The following is an 18371-nucleotide window of genomic DNA, read 5'->3' as shown; positions in this document are numbered from 1 at the left end:
ATAACAATAGCACTCACATGATTTGTGCACTAAAACCAAGGGACTTTGACAGACTAAGAATATAACCAACTCATAACAATAGTTGTGATAGACTTTGCAAACTGCTGAGCAATTAGAAATATTTTTGCATCTAAGGCAGATGTGGGCAACCTGTGGCCCATTAAATAAATAAATTAATTACCTGTGGTAATCCTCTGGTGGGCCACCAGACAATTTGTTTACATTTGCACAGCCGTCCGCAGCGCCCAGTGGCCACGGTTTGCCATTCCTGGCCAATTGAAGTTGCAGGAAGCAGCAGCCAACACTTCCCTGTGGCCCGCACCATTTCCTGTCGCTCCCATTGGCCGGGAACAGTGACCGCGGCCACTGGGAGCTGTGGGCAGCTGTGCAAACGTAAACAAAATGTCTGGCGGCCCGCCAGCGGATTACCCTGACTGACCACATGTGGCCCACAGGCCACAGGTTGCCCACCACTGATCTAAGGGCTAATTTCCCTTTAATTAAAATTTTAACAACTAAAACTATATCCTAACCTTTTAAGCCCATGAGTTATCTCATTGACTTCAACACAAAGGGATTTGTGCAGATAGACAGTAAGGGAGTCCCATTCAAGTCAGGGTAACTGAGAGTTGAATTTGTCCTCAAATCTTCAATCTCTTATAAAATCTGTCACAACTACTGGACCAATGCTCAAGTCTTCATTTAGGCAAAAAGTCAACAGGAGCTTAGGAAGACTTCTTAATTGGGCCCATAGTTACTTATGTTGATGTCTGTCTTAAAAACCTAATAGTTTTATGTATTTGTAAGGGGACTGTTGCCCCCTTACTAACATTCAGTGGGGGTGTTTTAGGTGCTAGCTCCCAGTACTCAAAGGGGAAGGGTCGATGGGGAATCAGGACCCGAGACTGACAGCCCCCAGGAACAACGGGGAGAGGCCAATGCTCCAGGTTAGCCTGAATGACAGGGTGGGCAGGCTAATCAGGGATTCAGGAGGCCAGGGAGGTCCCGTCCTTGGTGTGAGCTGGAATTGCCTGGGTCAGACAGAGTGGGGCCGAGCTAAGGAGAAAGCAGGGGCCCAAGCTAAGCTGGGGAGCAGAGTTGTGCCAGATCCAGAGGGACCAGAACAGCAGCCCAGAGAGAGCAGACCCTGTCCTGGGAGCAGAGCTGCAGCCCCAAAGCCAGAGGCACAGCCCAGAGAGAGCAGACCTGTCCCGGGAGCAGAGCTGCTGCAACCAGAGCCAGAGGGCCAGAAAAGCAGCCCAGGGAGCTGGAGGCAGAGCAGCAGCCGTGCTGAGGCAGAGTGGAGTTGGAGCTGGGGCTGCAGCAGTCCGGAGCTGGGTGTCATGAGCAGCTGCGGAGAGCGAGGGGGACCCTGGGCAGTGCGCCCAGCACAGGGAGACGCCTCAGCCAGGAGGCTCTGCAGGCCAGACTCGGAGGGGGATTGGTAACCCCGACAGGGCGGGGGCGACGCTGGGAAGAAGGGCCCTGCCACCTAGAATCTGAGAGCGTGTGGCCACCACCGGAGCGAGCGTCCAACCCACAGCATCCCTGCAGCACAGCCAGGGCCTGAGGAGGAGGCCTGGGACTTACAAGGACAGACTGTGAACTGCCCGGACATTCCAGACACACTGTTTGTGATGTTCCCTGCCACAGAGCGGGGTGATGTGTTTCCTTTAACCTTTCCCATTTTTCCTTATTCCGTTTAAAATTAATTGTTGATTAAATAACTTGCATTTGCTTCCAATTGTATGTAATAATCAGTGGGTCAGAGAAGTGGCCAGTGCAGAGAGAGTACCCCGGAGTGGGGACACCCTAGCCCCTGTCCTAGGTGACCTCAGCAGGGTTGGGGGTTGAGCTCCCCCAGGAATCCTGGGCCCAGCCTTGTTGGGGTTACAAGGACTCTGCCAGACAGGAGAGTGGAAGGGGAGTCCTCAAGGGCAGGGAGGCCACTGGGTAAAGGAAGTGGGAGCGAGGACTCAGATCCTTTCGCTAGCCCACTTCACCGGGGTAGTGCAGAAGCCAGGAAAGTTCCCCACAATAGTGGGACTATTCCCCCGCTTACATATTACAAAAAATAATTAAATAAAACAAACTACCTTGTAAAATGTAAAATAATTAGCATATTTTCCTTTTACCTTGGTTCAGTGCCAGAGCTGGAGCATAAATAACAATTCCAGTGTATAAAATCTAAGGAGCATAAAAGAAATACTAAATCAAATTAAAAGAAACTTGTTCTATACCTACTTAAACTAATTTACCTATAGTATACATAGGTAAATGTATCTATAGGTAGACATAGAGTCTATATCACCAGTACTGTGCAGTATTAAGTAATAATTTCTATCATTTATAAGGGAAAAGTCAGAGGCTACCTAGTATTGCATTCTTCATGGTACACTGTTCCTAAAATGAACACTACAATGGCTCTTAAATACCCAGGCCCTCTTCAACTTTTCCTGGCTTTTCTACAAAGTAGCGTATTGTTTAAAAAAGTGCAGTAATCACATACAAATGCCATACTGCAGAAACCTGTGGAAAGAGGAAAAAATGCTGGGGCTGGCAAATACTTTGCCAAGAAATCTCTTGCAATGTTAATGGCACTCAATATGCAAACATAACTCCGATTACCCAGGACTAGAGCTATGCCATTAAATAGTAATTCTGGTGTAGTCATTAGGGTTTATAGGCTGCCAACATTGGAGGGTGACATGCACATACAGGGTTGTGAACTGGTCTGATTTTCCATCCCTCACCGGAAAGAGTTAAAGACAAACCAAACTTTTCCCTTATGATTATTATGACCAGCAGTAGTCACCGTGGTGCTTCAGAGGAAGGAAGTTTAAAAAAAAACAACAAAAAACCTTCAGCTTTCATTTTGGTGTAATTCCACAAGGCCAAACACAGAGATGTAGCTTCGAATAAACAGGTGCAATTTCCATGGAAGTCTCCGGACCAAATTCAACAACAACATCAGTAGTGGGGGTAAGTTACACATTGAGGAGTTGATTCTGCATTCACTTATACCTACTTTATGGGATTTAAATCCACTGACTTCAGCACAGTTCCTCCTGATTTACACTGGTGTGAGATCAGACTCCGGCTCATGTGTAAGTGGTAAAGTATCATAACCTGCAGTTACTTGGAATTCAGCAAGTGTGCAAACTTACATGTATAACATACATTCCCTTCTACAGTCCTCTTGGCATGTAACACAACAAGCAACTAACAAGAGAGGAAAATAAAGTCACTCCCCGGCTCCTTTAACTTGTACCATCATATATCCAGCCTTCAATGGTTTACACCGATAATATTCGTATTGACCTCGGTGAGGACAGCACCTTGTTAAACCATCAGCTGAATTTCCCCACAGAATTCCAAACTGGTGCCACTTACAACTGTTTTGCGTACTTTGGGCCAGATCTTTGGCCCAGTTAAGGCTGCTCCACACTGTTCCGTAGCACAAAGAAGCCATAAACTCAGCTAAGACAGGGTGGCAGAGGATTCCCCCTATGTTGAGGAATCCTCTGGTGACCATAGGGCTGCCATAGCAACTCCTATGCCATCCCCTTTCCACTGTCACCTCCACCAATGCCCCCTTCCCCTGGTGAAAGGGGGACTGGTCAGGGTATCCCTACACTCTGGCAATCTTCAGGTGCCAGAATGGCCCCGTGAAACTTTGGGCATCTATGTTTAACATATAGGCTGCTCTAAATTATGTTAAGGGCCAGACTCACTCCCAGATTGGGGAAACGCAAAGGTGGCATAAAGCCACCTTTCCCCTCCACGCTCCTCCTGAGGTGTGTTGAGTGTATCCCCCCCACAGCTCAGGATCTACCTTGACAATGAAAGCCATATCAGTGCAAGCTGCACTGTTTTGTCACTTATACCTGTTTTCTGAACAAGCTACACCTAACTTGTAGCCTTCACAAATTATAGCCCTGGTCTACACTAGGATTTTAGGTCAAATTTAGCAGTGTTAAATCGATGTAAACCTGCCCCCCTCCACACGATGAAGCCCTTTATTTCGACTTAAAGGGCTCTTAAAATCGATTTCCTTACTCCACCCCTGACAAGTGGATTAGCACTTAAATCGGCCTTGCCGGGTCGAATTTGGGGTACTGTGGACACAATTCGACGGTATTGGCCTCCAGGAGCTATCCCAGAGTGCTCCATTGTGACCGCTCTGGACAGCACTCTCAACTCAGATGCACTGTCCAGGTAGACAGGAAAAGAACTGCGAACTTTTGAATCTCATTTCCTGTTTGGCCAGCATGGCAAGCTGCAGGTGACCATGCAGAGCTCATCAGCAGAGGTGACCATGATGGAGTCCGAGAATCGCAAAAGAGCTCCAGCATGGACTGAACGGGAGGTACGGGATCTGATCGCTGTATGGAGAGAGGAATCCGTGCTATCAGAACTCCGTTCCAGTTTTTGAAATGCCAAAACCTTTGTCAAAATCTCCCAGGGCATGAAGGACACAGGCCATAACAGGGACCTGAATCAGTGCCGCGTGAAACTTAAGGAGCTGAGGCAAGCCTACCAGAAAACCAGAGAGGCGAATGGCCGCTCCGGGTCAGAGCCCCAAACATGCCGCTTCTATGATGAGCTGCATGCCATTTTAGGGGGTTCAGCCACCACTACCCCAGCCGTGTTGTTTGACTCCTTCAATGGAGATGGAGGCAACACAGAAGCAGGTTTTGGGGACGAGGAAGATGATGATGATGAGGTTGTAGATAGCTCACAGCAAGCAAGCGGAGAAACCGGTTTTCCCGACAGCCAGGAACTGTTTCTCACCCTGGACCTGGAGCCAGTATCCCCCGAACCCACCCAAGGCTGCCTCCTGGACCCAGCAGGCGGAGAAGGGACCTCTGGTGAGTGTACCTTTTAAAATACTATACATGGTTTAAAAGCAAGCATGTGAAAGGATTAATTTGCCCTGGCATTCGCGGCTCTCCTGGATGTACTCCCAAAGCCTTTGCAAAAGGTTTCTGGGGAGGGCAGCCTTATTGCGTCCTTCATGGTAGGACACTTTACCACTCCAGGCCAATAACACATACTTGGGAATCATTGTACAACAAAGCATTGCAGTGTATGTTTGCTGGCGTTCAAACAACATCTGTTCTTTATCTCTCTGTGTTATCCTCAGGAGAGTGAGATATCATTCATGGTCACCTGGTTGAAATAGGGTGCTTTTCTTCAGGGGACACTCAGAGGAGCCCATTCCTGCTGGGCTGTTTGCCTGTAGCTGAACAGAAATGTTCCCCGCTGTTAGCCACGGGGAGGGGGGAGGGTTGAGGGGGTAGCCACGTGGTGGGAGGAGGCAAAATGCAACCTTGTAACGAAAGCACATGTGCTGTGTATGTAATGTTAACAGCAAGGTTTACCCTGAAAGAGTGTAGCCACTGTTTTATAAAATGTGTCCTTTTAAATACCGCTGTCCCTTTTTTTTTTCTCCACCAGGTGCATGTGTTTCAATGATCACAGGATCTTCTCCTTCCCAGAGGCTAGTGAAACTTAGAAAGAAAAAAAAACGCACTCGTGACGAAATGTTCTCTGAGCTCATGCTGTCCTCCCACACTGACAGAGCACAGACGAATGCGTGGAGGCAAATAATGTCAGAGTGCAGGAAAGCACAAAATGACCGGGAGGAGAGGTGGCGGGCTGAAGAGAGTAAGTGGCGGGCTGAAGACAGGGCTGAAGCTCAAATGTGGCGGCAGCATGATGAGAGGAGGCAGGATTCAATGCTGAGGCTGCTGGAGGACCAAACCAGTATGCTTCAATATATGACTGAGCTGCAGCAAAGGCAGCTGGAGCACAGACTGCCACTACAGCCCCTGTGTAACCAACCACCCTCCTCCCCAAGTTCCATAGCCTCCACACCCAGACGCCCAAGAATGCAGTGGGGGAGCCTCCGGCCAACCAGCCACTCCGCCACAGAGGATTGTCCAAAAAAAAGAAGGCTGTCATTCAATAAATTTTAAAGTTGTAAACTTTTAAAGTGCTGTGTGGCATTTTCCTTCCCTCCTCCACCACCCCTCCTGGGCTACCTTGGTAGTCATCCCCCTATTTGTGTGATGAATGAATAAAGAATGCATGAATGTGAAGCAACAATGACTTTATTGCCTCTGCAAGCGGTGATCGAAGGGAGGAGGGGAGTGTGGTTAGCTTACAGGGAAGTAGAGTGAACCAAGGGGCGGGGGTTTCATCAAGGAGAAACAAAGAGAACTTTCACACCGTAGCCTGGCCAGTCATGAAACTGGTTTTCAAAGCTTCTCTGATGCGTACCGCGCCCTCCTGTGCTCTTCTAACCGACCTGGTGTCTGGCTGCGCATAACCAGCAGCCAGGCGATTTGCCTCACCTCCCACCCCGCCATAAATGTCTCCCCCTTACTCTCACAGATATTGTGGAGCACACAGCAAGCAGTAATAACAGTGGGAATATTGGTTTTGCTGAGGTCTAAGCGAGTCAGTAAACTGCGCCAGCGCGCCTTTAAACGTCCAAATGCACATTCTACCACCATTCTGCACTTGCTCAGCCTGTAGTTGAACAGCTCCTGACTACTGTCCAGGCTGCCTGTATACGGCTTCATGAGCCATGGCATTAAGGGGTAGGCTGGGTCCCCAAGGATAACTATAGGCATGTCAACATCCCCAACAGTTATTTTCTGGTCTGGGAATAAAGTCCCTTTCTGCAGCTTTTGAAACAGACCAGAGTTCCTGAAGATGCGAGCGTCATGTACCTTTCCCGGCCATCCCACGTTGATGTTGGTGAAACGTCCCTTGTGATCCACCAGAGCTTGCAGCACTATTGAAAAGTACCCCTTGCGGTTTATGTACTCGGCGGCTTGGTGCTCCGGTGCCAAGATAGGGATATGGGTTCCGTCTATGGCCCCACCACAGTTAGGGAATCCAATTGCAGCAAAGCCATCCACTATGACCTGCACATGTCCCAGGGTCACTACCCTTGATATCAGCAGATCTTTGATTGCGTGGGCTACTTGCATCACAGCAGCCCCCACAGTAGATTTGCCCACTCCAAATTGATTCCCAACTGACCGGTAGCTGTCTGGCGTTGCAAGGTTCCACAGGGCTATTGCCACTCACTTCTCAACTGTGAGGGCTGCTCTCATCTTGGTATTCATGTGCTTCAGGGCAGGGGAAAGCAAGTCACAAAGTTCCGTGAAAGTGCCCTTACGCATGCGAAAGTTTCGCAGCCACTGGAAATCATCCCAGACCTGCAACACTATGCGGTCCCACCAGTGTGTGCTTGTTTCCCGAGCCCAGAATCGGCATTCCACAGCATGAACCTGCCCCATTAGCACCATGATGCATGCATTGCCAGGGCCCATGCTTTCAGAGAAATCTGTGTCCATGTCCTGATCACTCACGCAACAGCGCTGACGTCGCCTCCTCGCCCGGTATCGCTCTGCCAGGTTCTGGTGCTGCATATACTGCTGGATAATGCGTGTGGTGTTTAATGTGCTCCTAATTGCCAAAGTGAGCTGAGCGGCCTCCATGCTTGCCTTGGTATGGTGTCCGCACAGAAAAAAGGCGCGGAACGATTGTCTGCCATTGCTCTGACGGAGGGAGGGGCGACTGATGACACGGCTTACAGGGTTGGCTTCAGGGAGCTAAAATCAACAAAGGGGGTGGCTTTACATCAAGGAGTATTTCAGGCAGGACTTCACGGAGGGTTCCAATAAGAAATGGTGCACCTAAGTTATTGTTCTTATTGGAACAAGGAGGTTAGCCTGGCCTCTGATTGATACATGGCTAGATTTACCTCGCTGCACCTTCTCTGTGAGAGACTGCAGTGTGACCTAGAGGAATGAGTCCCCTAGACGGGGGAGGGGGGGACGCAAATGAGTACAAAACAAATCTGGTCTATTTCTTGTTCTGATCCACTCCATCTATCTTTTACATCTTTGGCTGGCAGCAGATGGTGCAGAGGACTGCATGCCATCCACATCTCATGGCTGCCCGGCAGAAGATGATGCAATACGACTGCCAGCAATACATATCGTCTGCCTGCTTACCATAAGATGGTTCAATAGGACTGACTGCAGGACTAAAGAGAATGACCTGCTCAAGTCACTCCAAATTTAGTCCCTGCACCCATGTCTGCCCAGGCGCTCCTGGCCAATGGGGCCAGGAGCACCTCGGACATGATGATGACGGCTACCAGTCCTATTGCACCGTCTGCTGCCACAAGGCAATGGGTTGCTGCTACCGTGTATCTGCCAGCACCCAGGAGACATACGGTGATAGTGAGCGGAGCGGGCTCCATGCTTGCCGTGGTATGGCGTCTGCACAGGTAACTCAGGAAAAAAGGCGCGAAACGATTGTCTGCCCTTGATTTCATGGAGGGAGAGAGGGAACGGGGGCCTGACGATATGTACCCAGAACCACCCGCGACAATGTTTTAGCCCCATCAGGCATTGGGATCTCAACCCAGAATTCCAATGGGCAGCAGAGACTGCAGGAACGGTGGGATAGCTACCCACAGTGCAACGCTCCAGAAGTCGACTCTAGCCTCGGTACTGTGGAAGCACTCCGCCGAGTTAATGCACTTAATGCACTTAGAGCATTTTCTGTGGGGACACACATACTCGAATACATAAAACCGATTTCTAAAAAAATGACTTCTATAAATTCGACCTAATTTCGTAGTGTAGACATACCCATAGAGTACCTGGCTGACTGTCAGCATGGCATGGGACAGCAAACTTTTTGAGTGAGTCAGCATCGAAAAATAGCTTTCTAATATGCAGTGAATGTTTTCCCATCTGCTTTCTGGCATCCCAGACAAAACGTGTTCTTGCCACAATCATGATCAGATTTTGTCTAAATTAAAAGAAGAATCGAGATCTAATCTTTCAACTTCTTCATTTTATTTAGAAAAAAATGACACACCGATGGCTAGAGGACCAATAAAATTATACCAGCAGAACAGTAAAATACTATTTTTAAAAAATCTTCCTTTTAATGATCCAGACAGTTTCAGATATAAGCTTTAGCACAGAGAAATACATATTTTCTTGGACATATTTCTAATATGTATTGAATTATTTTTCGCTGTGGTTTATGAATAGCTTGGCCCACTTTTAGCCTTCAGTTTCTTAGTGAATATTATTTTAGGGTGAGATGACATCGGTATTCAAATATAGTGGTGTTCCACTATTCTTCTCATGCTTTCTATATCTCTGATGGGTTTGTCCTTGCTTTACAGGGAGGGACAAGTACCAGTGCCAAGTAGCAAGCAACCAGCTAGCATTGCAACGTGTGTTTAGTTCAACGTTCCCTAGATACTCGGGTTACTCAAGGATCCTCTGGGCAGGGAACAAAGAGCAGTGCTGGAGAGTGCATGCTCTTCATTACTAGGTAGTATGAAGAACTTCCTTGTCTCTTTCTTTCATGTCAATATCTAATATTTCACAATAAACTTAGCAACCACTTACACGTGACTACCAGTTACACCACACTAAAATAATGTTCAAGGCTATTAAAGATCAAAGAACCTGTTTGAGGTTTACTTGCCGTTTGTATAATGAAGAGGATTGTCCCACAGAGACGCAGATATTTATTAAATCGAAGCTCCAAATACTGCAAAAGAGGTGAATAAACAACTTTAATGTCAAAAATTTACATTTATAGAAATGGTATTAAGACACCTCCTGTAAGAAAAGATACTACTGTTCAGCGGAAGTAACCGTTTTTATATTTACATGGATGGCTGGCAGCTCTCATGATCAACCTGATCTTGTTTTCTGCAGACATCACTGTCATTTAGTTAAACCTGAGAGAAGCTAAATATTTACCTAGTTAGTACAAGCTGGAGCACAAAGAACAGAGTTTGGTCATATATACATACATACGTAGTGCTTTCTAGCACAGATATCTTACAGAACTTTTCAGACAATAGTTGTGCATTGTGACTGGACAAAATCCAGCCGTTGTTACGTGTTTAGCTACAATCCTAACTAGTTGTGAGGGAATATAACTTTTTTTTATTGTGAGGTGGAAGAAAGAGTTATCCTACCCTTTTTGAAAACTGCCAAGATTTTCATTTGCAGCTGAACAGCTGTCTGAGAGGGGCAGAAGTCTTTCAGTTTAACTGGGTCATCTAAATCTGGATCTCCTGCTACTGTACCAGGACCAGCAGCACTTGCCCGAGGCATTCACTGTCTGTTAGCATTATATATAAACCCAACTTCTGGCATGGTGTATAATAATAAATTACTACTAATAATAATACCCAGATCTTATACAGCATGAATAGGGCCCTACCAAATTCACAGTCCATTTTGGTCAATTTCATGGTCATAGGATTTTAAAAAGAGTAAATTTCATTATTTCAGCTATTTAAATATGAAATTTCACGGTGAAGAAATTGTAGGGGTCCTAACCTAAAAAGAAGTGGGGGTGGGTCACATGGTTATTGTAGGGAGGGTTGTGGTATTGCTACCCTTACTTCTGCGCTGCTGCTGGCGGTGATGCCGCCTTCAGAATGGGGTGGCCAGAGAGCAGCGGCTGCTGGCCAGGAGCATGGTACGGTATTGCCACCCTTACTTCTGTGCTGCTACCTGCAGAGCTGGGCCCTCAGTCAGCAGCCGCCATTCTCAGGCCACCCAGCTTGGAAGGCAGCAGTGCAGAAGTAAGGTGGCATGGTATGGCATTGTCACCCTTACTTTTGCGCAGCTGCTGGTGGGGCGCCGCCTTCAGAACTGGGGGCCCGTCCAACAGCCACCGCTCTCCAGCCGCCCAGCTCTGAAGGCAGCACAGAAGTAAGGGTGGCAATACCACGATCCCCCCTAAAATAACCTTGTGACCCCCCTGCAACTCCCTTTTGGGTCAGGACCCCCAGTCTGAGAAACTCTGGTTCCTCCATGAAATTGGTATAGTATAGGGTAAAAGCACACAAAAGACCAGATTTCATGGGGGGAGACCGGATTTCATGGTCCGTGAAGCATTTTTCATGGCCGTGAATTTGGTAGGTGTGGTAGGATAAGGCCCTGAAACGTAAACCCTTGTATTAGAGGCCCAGTATGAGACCTAAGGCCTGAACTAAAGTAATGGTCAAGACTTTGCTAACATAAAGCAAAATTAAGCTGTGAGCCAGAGGCAGGCCCTGCTCATGGAAGCTGGCAAGAAGAAGGCTGATGCTGCAATTATACACATACCTGAACACTAAGCACTAGTAATATAAACATGGGCCAGGATGGTACCAGAACAGACCAGGACTAGCACATTCCACAGAGATAACAAGGAAGACAGGGTCCTAAAGGATAACATGATGGATAGAGTTGTTTTGTTCAAACCAACATGCACAAGATGATAGGCAACACCTTACTAGGTAGAGGGGTTGTACCTCAATACATCAGGAGTGATGTGTAACTTGATTGTACCTGTGTATAAGAATTCACACCTAAGGAGTTGTCTTGGTCCAGCCTAAGGGGCAGTGGAGAGTCCCGCCACTGACTGAGCTATGGCCATTGTCAGGGGGCACATATTCGTAGTATGTCCTGTACAGTCTGCGGAAAACTATTACTGTGCTTCGTTTGACAATAAACCTGCCTGAATACCTTCTCGGAATTTGTGGTCAGTGGGGGTTCTCTTCGGGTCTACTGTGGAGGGCTGGCCTTACTATGAGGCGAACTGAGGCAGCCGCCTCAGGTGCCAGACTGTGGGGGGGGGGCGCCACTAGGACCCAGAGTGTAGAAAATTGTGTCTGCTGCTGGTGCATATGTATTCTCTCTGCTCTAGATGCACAGAGATGGTGGAGCGCTGTGCTGGAGGAAGGAGGGCACAGGAGACATAACAGGCAGGCAGGAGAAAAGGTAAGAGGGAATAACAAAAAGCAGCAGGAGCTGCAGGGAGAGAGAGGAGGAGAGTGTGGTGGAGGCACAAGAAACAGCTGCTGCTAAGTTTAGTTCCTTAAATCTAGATGATCCAGGGCTGTGGACCCACTTGAGCAGTAGCCTGAGGGACTTCCTTGTACTGCATGGACCACAGCAAGTGAAAAACTTCATGTTCCCCAAAGACAATGAAAATAGAAGTTTCCATCCAACACATTACTGGCGTGAAATCCCCAATGGTGACAAAGTGGAGAGGCCATGGCTTATCTACTCAAAAACTCAAAATGCTGCATACTGTTTTTGTTGCAAACTCTTCCAGTCTAATGTTCCAGCCACATTGGGTTCCACAGGAACAAAGGACTGGAAAAATCTGGCTAGAAATCTGGCATGCCATGAGAAGGCAGCAAATCACCAGAGAACATTCCACAGATGGAAAGAGCTTGAGAGGAGACTAAGGTTAAAGGCCACCATAGATGATCAGCATCAAGAGAAGATTGCATCAGAGTCTCTTTACCAGCAACATGTTCTGAAAAGGCTCATTGCCATTGTGAGAATGCTTGCTACCCAAAACCTAGCACTGCCTGGCACTTCAGACCAGCTGTATGTGCCAAACAATGGAAACTTCCTTCAAATTGTGGAGCTGATGGCTAAGTTTGATGCTGTACTCCAGGAGCATCTAAGAAGAGTCACCACCCAAGAAATGTACACACACCACTACCTTGGAAACAATTCAAAATGAGATCATACAGTTACTGGCAACAAAAGTCAAACAGAAGAATGTGGCAGATCTGAAGTCAGCAAGATATTACTCTGTTATTCTGGATTGCACACCTGATATCAGCCATACGGAACAAATGACTTTAATGGTGCGTTTTGTAACAACAACAACAGAACCTAGTGAAAATGTCCCTGCAATGGTGACTGTCAGAGAGCATTTTCTAGAATTTATTGACATTGATGATACTACAGGATTTGGTATGACAAATGTGCTTCCTAAAAAGCTGGAAGATATGGGAATTGTGATATGATAGCTGACATGAGAGGTCAGAGCTATGATAATGGTGCCAACATGAGAGGAAAGAACAGAGGAGTGCAGACACAGATCCGAGAGTTAAACCCTCGAGCTTTTTTTGTCCCATGCAGTTCTCATTCATTGAACTTAGTGGTCAGTGATGCAGCATCAGCTTCTAGTGAGGCTGCTGAATTTTTTAATGTAATTCAAAGCATCTATGTATTTTTCTCTTGGCATCAACTTATTGATGGCAAATTTTGAAGCAACATCTGGGAACATCCTCTCTGATGCTGAAACCACTGAGTGGCACGTGATGGGAAAGTCGAGTGGAGGCGATAAAGCCTATCAAACTCCAAATTGGGAAGACAGATGATGCCATAGTTGCCATTATGGAGGATAATGCTAGGACAGGAACTGTTTGTGGGAGAACAGTGGCAGAGGGAAATGGAATCACCAGAAACATACATAACTTCAAATTTCTGTGTGGCTTAGTGATGTGGCATGACTTACTGTTTGAAATAAATGTTGTAAGCAAGAGACTCCATGGTGTTGACCCTGATATATCTGGAGCAATGGAACAACTGGAGAAAGCAAAGTCATACCTACAGTCTTACCGGCCAGATGAGCGATTTTAAAACGTTCTGAAGAGTGCACAGAAGTTGTCAGAGGAACTTCACACTGAAGCTATTTTCCCACCCATTCAAGAATACAAGAGTCACCAAAGAAGAAGACATTTTGATTACAAGGCACGGGATAATCCCATAAGAGTCCCCAAACAACAATTCAAAGTTGAATTCTTTAACCAGGTGCTAGATTGTGAAATAGAGTTAGTTGAAGAATGTTTCATGCAGCTCAAGGAACACAGCAGTATATTTGGGATGTTGTATAATATTCCAAAACTCCTCCCTATACCTGAAGAAGACCTACACCAGCAATGCAGGGCACTAGAGACAGTGTTGACACATGATGACATGCGCGATATTGATGCGAGGGCTTTAGGTGATGAACTGAAAGCCCTTTCAAGATACATTTCAGCAGGATCAACTCCAAAGGCTGTTCTGGAATATATGTGCAGAAATAAAATGACCAGTTGCTCTGCACATACTTCTAACACTTCCTGTAACTGTTACCAGTGGAGAACGCAGCTTCTCCAAGCTGAAGTTAATAAAAAATATCTACACTCCACAATGACACAGGAGAGGCAGGTCGGCCTTGCAGCTATCTCAATAGAGCATGAGCTGGCCCAGACTGTGGACCTTCAGCAGGAAGCAGTTCATATCTTTGCAACCAAGAAGGCACGGAAAGCACCACTTTGATTATTCAAACAGATAAAAATGCCAGACAAGAAAGGTTGCATTTGCTGTTCAGGCGTTTGAAAGTTAAGTGTTACTTAAAATTTTTGAACAAGACATTTTAAGTTGTTAGTTCTCCTTTATTGGGGTAGGTAGCAGAGCAGTTCCATGAGAGGAGTAGAACGGGAAGAAGGCATATTGAGACCTTTCAAAGTTTTGGCTCAAGCGAGGGGACATGGAGGCGTCATTTGAGCTCCCCGCCTCAGGTGCCAAAATGTTGTGGGCTGGCCCTGCTGCCGTGTCAGCTATCTGCACAGAGCGGGGCCAGCACACAGACCGAACACACGCACGCAGCCGACTGTTATCAACATTGAACAGAGCAGAGCACCACAACGGTGACATCTGACGACAATAGGGCCCTAAGCATGAACCACAACCTTCTGCCTACAGTGTAGGCTAAGACTCAAGATCCTCAGCTGACAGTCAATCTTGGCTTCAATCTTGGCTTCATTTACCCTGAAATTTCATTCCCTTGTCTTAACAGAAACATCCATGTACAGTTGGGTAAAGGAGATCTCCTTTATGGGCCAATCAATGCAGATACAAATATCTCATTTCAAAGAGCTGGCATTCATCTTTGAGTCTTTGCAATTGTTTAAACATCACTGAATTTTGAATGGATGCATACAGAAAGGCACAGTTTAACACTTCGGTGAACAAAAAGAAGTGTTTGAACTATGGTAGTCCGCTCATACTAACAGTGAGGGGAATGAACTTAATGGCTGCACTATAATAATACTGCATTTTTTACCCGTCTTTTTCAGGAGTTAGTGTCTAGTCATAATTAAGAGCCCAAAATGTATGTGGTGCAAAGTCAACTTGAGGCAACTAGAGATTTGTACTGGAGAATTCCCCCTATGTTGGGGAGAATCTAATAGAGCTGTTCTTCCACCTCCTGTGCAGAAACTTCACTGCTTGGTGTAAGAATAGGCAAGATGCAGGAAGAGTGAAGGGGCGATGTCAACAAGGCTCCCACTTCCCAATGGATGCTAGATCCCTCAGGGACTTTATGCCAGAGGCCTAAGTTAAAATTGCCCTGTGTGTAGCTTTTACCACACTGGGCTGGGGTGCAGTGGAAAATCAAGTCCTAATTTTCTAAAGCCATATTTTGGCACCCAGGTAAAGAAGTGGCCTGACTTGCACATATGCTGAGCACTTGCAGATCTCATTGTATAAGTACTAAGGAAAATCCAGCCGCTGCTATTTAGGGCCCTGATCCAGAGACCTATTTATCTGTAAACACAAGAGGAAGTCCCAGTGAAATCAATAAGACTGTTCATATGCTTGACTGATCATATGGGTGTCTAAATGATCTGCTGGATTGGCGCTTTATGCCTCAACCTAGATTTAGGAACTTAAATTGAGGCAGGTACCCAGGATTGGGAGTTTCGGCTTCTATTTTAGAGGGCTTTTCTTTGTGTTATTCCAAGTCACGAACCAATCTGTGCAAAATTAAATCCACAGCTTGGATTGAAAATCTAGAGGGCTAACATTCTCCAGGAGAAAAAACAACTAGGAGTACTTGTGGCAGCTTAGAGACTAACAAATTTATTTGGGCATAAGCTTTCGTGGGCTAAAACCCACTTCATCAGATGCATGGAGTGGATTTTAGCCCACGAAAGCTTATGCCCAAATAAATTGGTTAGGCTCTAAGGTGCCACAAGTACTCCTTTTTATTTTTGCAGATACAGACTAATAGGGCTACCCCTCTGAAACCACTCTCCAGGAGCAAACTCATATGGAGTGAGTCCATTGAGACAGGAGATCTTAGGGGTCACCGGGAGACCTGCCATGGCCTCTGCAAGGGGGAAATATCAATTGGAAGGGGCGGGCTACTACAGGGGCAAGGCCACGTGGGGGACGCTCCTGAGAGACACAGGCATAGCGGATCGGTGTGGAGGGTATAGCGAGGGTGCTGAATGGGGCTAGTGCTCCCTAGCGGGGAGAGAGCGGCAGCCCCGCTTACCTCGTAGGTGCTGGTGATCCCCAGCCTGTAGAAGACGGGCAGGAAGACCTCGGCGCTGATGAGCACCACCAGGAAGTAGGTGATGGCGAAGATGCAGAATATGGCCCCGAAGCGGTAAATCTCCGCCGGGGTGCCCAGCACGGTGACCGCCGACATGAAGCTGGCGGTGAGGGACAGCGCCACGGGCAGGGCGTTCATGCTGCGGCCGCCCATCAGGAAGTCCTTGGAGGTCTGCTGGCCGCCGCCCGCGAAGGCGTAGTACACGCCGATGACCGCGGAGACCAGCAGCATGGCCCCGAACACCACATAGTCCCACACGGTGAAGTGCCCGATGCCCATGGCCGCAGGCGCTCGCAGCGGAGGGGTTGTGTTTAACTCTGGAGGCGGGGGAGGAGGCGCCTCCGGGGCTCGCTACACGGGGCTATGGGTGGCAGCCAGCGATCCTCGATTTGCGCGCCCTGTGCCCGGCGCTGCGCGTCCCGTTCCCTGCGCGCCCTGTGCCCAGCTCAGCGCCCCCTCTCCCTGCGCGCCCTGTGCCCAGCTCAGCGCCCCCTCTCCCTGCGCGCCCTGTGCCCAGCTCAGCGCCCCCGCTCCCTGCGCGCCTTGTGCCCAGCTCAGCGCCCCCGCTCCCTGCACGCCCTGTGCCGCCTCTGCGCGCTCTGTGGCCAGCTCAGCGCCCCCGCTCCCTGCACGCCCTGTGCCGCCTCTGCGCGCCCTGTGGCCAGCTCAGCGCCCCCGCTCCCTGCACGCCCTGTGCCGCCTCTGCGCGCCCTGTGGCCAGCTCAGCGCCCCCGCTCCCTGCACGCCCTGTGCCGCCTCTGCGCGCTCTGTGGCCAGCTCAGCGCCCCCGCTCCCTGCACGCCCTGTGCCGGCTCTGCGCGCCCTGTGCCCAGCTCAGCGCCCCCGCTCCCTGCGCGCCCAGTGCCCGGCTCTGCGAGCTCCGTTCTCTGCGCTTCCGTGCGCTTGTGAGTGCCCTGGACCCGCTGAGGGCTCAGGGGACCGTTCTCCGCTCCCCTTACCGGTGCTGGTCTCTCGGCGCACGTGGGCTCAGCTGCGCTGCCGCAGAGCTGGGAACCCCAAGAGCAGTCACCAAATAAAAGTCCCAGGTGAGTGGTTGACAGAAACCAGCTCAGCAGAGGAGCAGGAGGTGCATGCCCAAGATCCACCCACCCTCTGCGTCCTCCCGGCGCGGTACCGCGTGGGCACACTATGGGAGAGTAACCCGGAGGAAGATTAGCTGTTAAATGTCTCTCTCAGCTCTTGCCCGAAGAATATTGCGTCTGGCTTTTATGAAGAGGGAGGGAAGTGTCAGAAGGTGCTAATATGACCTTAGCCCTATCGCGCTGATGGCACAGTGTCAGTCATTTCAACATACTTGTCCCTCTCATCCCTATGATTAAGAAGTTTGCGGGTGAGAGGAAATCAGCCCATCCTGGAAACACTCACCTTCTTCTTCCCACACTTATCAGGATTTCGTGCCATTATTTGCCCCACAGCCCCCAAAAGACCTGGAGGAGTCCTGTATGTCTGATTGTATGGTAGGCTGATACAGGGATCAGTGGTTTTCAACCTGTGGTCCCTGGACCCCTGGAGGTCCACAAACTATGTCTAAGATTTCCAGCAGGGTTTGCATCTTCATTCCAAGTTTTTTAGGAGTCTGCAAATGAAAAAAAGGTTGCAAACCACTGCTCTAACATGTAGCCATTATCTACAATCCTGTAATTTTCAATACTACTGCATAGGTGTTGTCTCCCTACAGCAAGGCAAGTAGCAAACCCCTCCATAGTCAGAAACCCATTTAATACACCTTCTCTGTAAAAGACCTTCCCTTTCCCCCATACTCAGGTAACCTCAGGATCAACAGTACCATGAGTCAAGATATCTCATTAGAATGAGACTGCTCACCAACATACACCTTCACCAACAGCATGTGGTGCCCCTTACGTTCCCCGGGATGTTTTCTAGCATTTCATATTCAGATAAAGATATTGGTATCACATTTCCCAAAAGAAAAGAAAAGAAAAGAAAAGAAAAGACACAGAAACGTTTTTAATAAGTGCAACCCTGCAAATTAAATCTTTAATATGACCAGATTATATGAGGATCTTACTTTCTAGCTGTATGAAGCCCCAAAGTGGTTGGTTGCGTGTTCCAATGGTTTACATGGCACCATAATGGATTTTCTT

The 18371-nt window shown here is 48.1% G+C and overlaps 1 protein-coding gene across 1 annotated transcript in view; it reads right to left on the bottom strand.

Annotated features, from left to right (window-relative positions):
• SLC5A8 (solute carrier family 5 member 8) overlaps positions 1–17418 on the bottom strand; it is a 44454-nt gene extending 27036 nt beyond the window's left edge. Inside the window, exons 1-3 of the mRNA XM_084625452.1 lie at positions 16186–17418; positions 9538–9603; positions 2136–2187 (exon numbers count right to left, since the gene is read on the bottom strand). Of these exons, the coding sequence (XP_084481578.1) occupies positions 2136–2187; positions 9538–9603; positions 16186–16524 (457 nt within the window). The 5' untranslated portion in view covers positions 16525–17418. The remainder of the gene's footprint in view (positions 1–2135; positions 2188–9537; positions 9604–16185) is intronic.
• Between the last annotated feature and the right edge of the window lie 953 nt (positions 17419–18371).

Source organism: Lepidochelys olivacea (genome assembly GCF_965140295.1).
Source record: "Lepidochelys olivacea isolate rLepOli2 genome assembly, chromosome: 1".
NCBI classification, from domain to species: domain Eukaryota; kingdom Metazoa; phylum Chordata; order Testudines; family Cheloniidae; genus Lepidochelys; species Lepidochelys olivacea.
The sequence above is the reverse complement of the archived record's forward strand: the minus strand, read 5'-3'. Positions and strand labels throughout refer to the sequence as shown.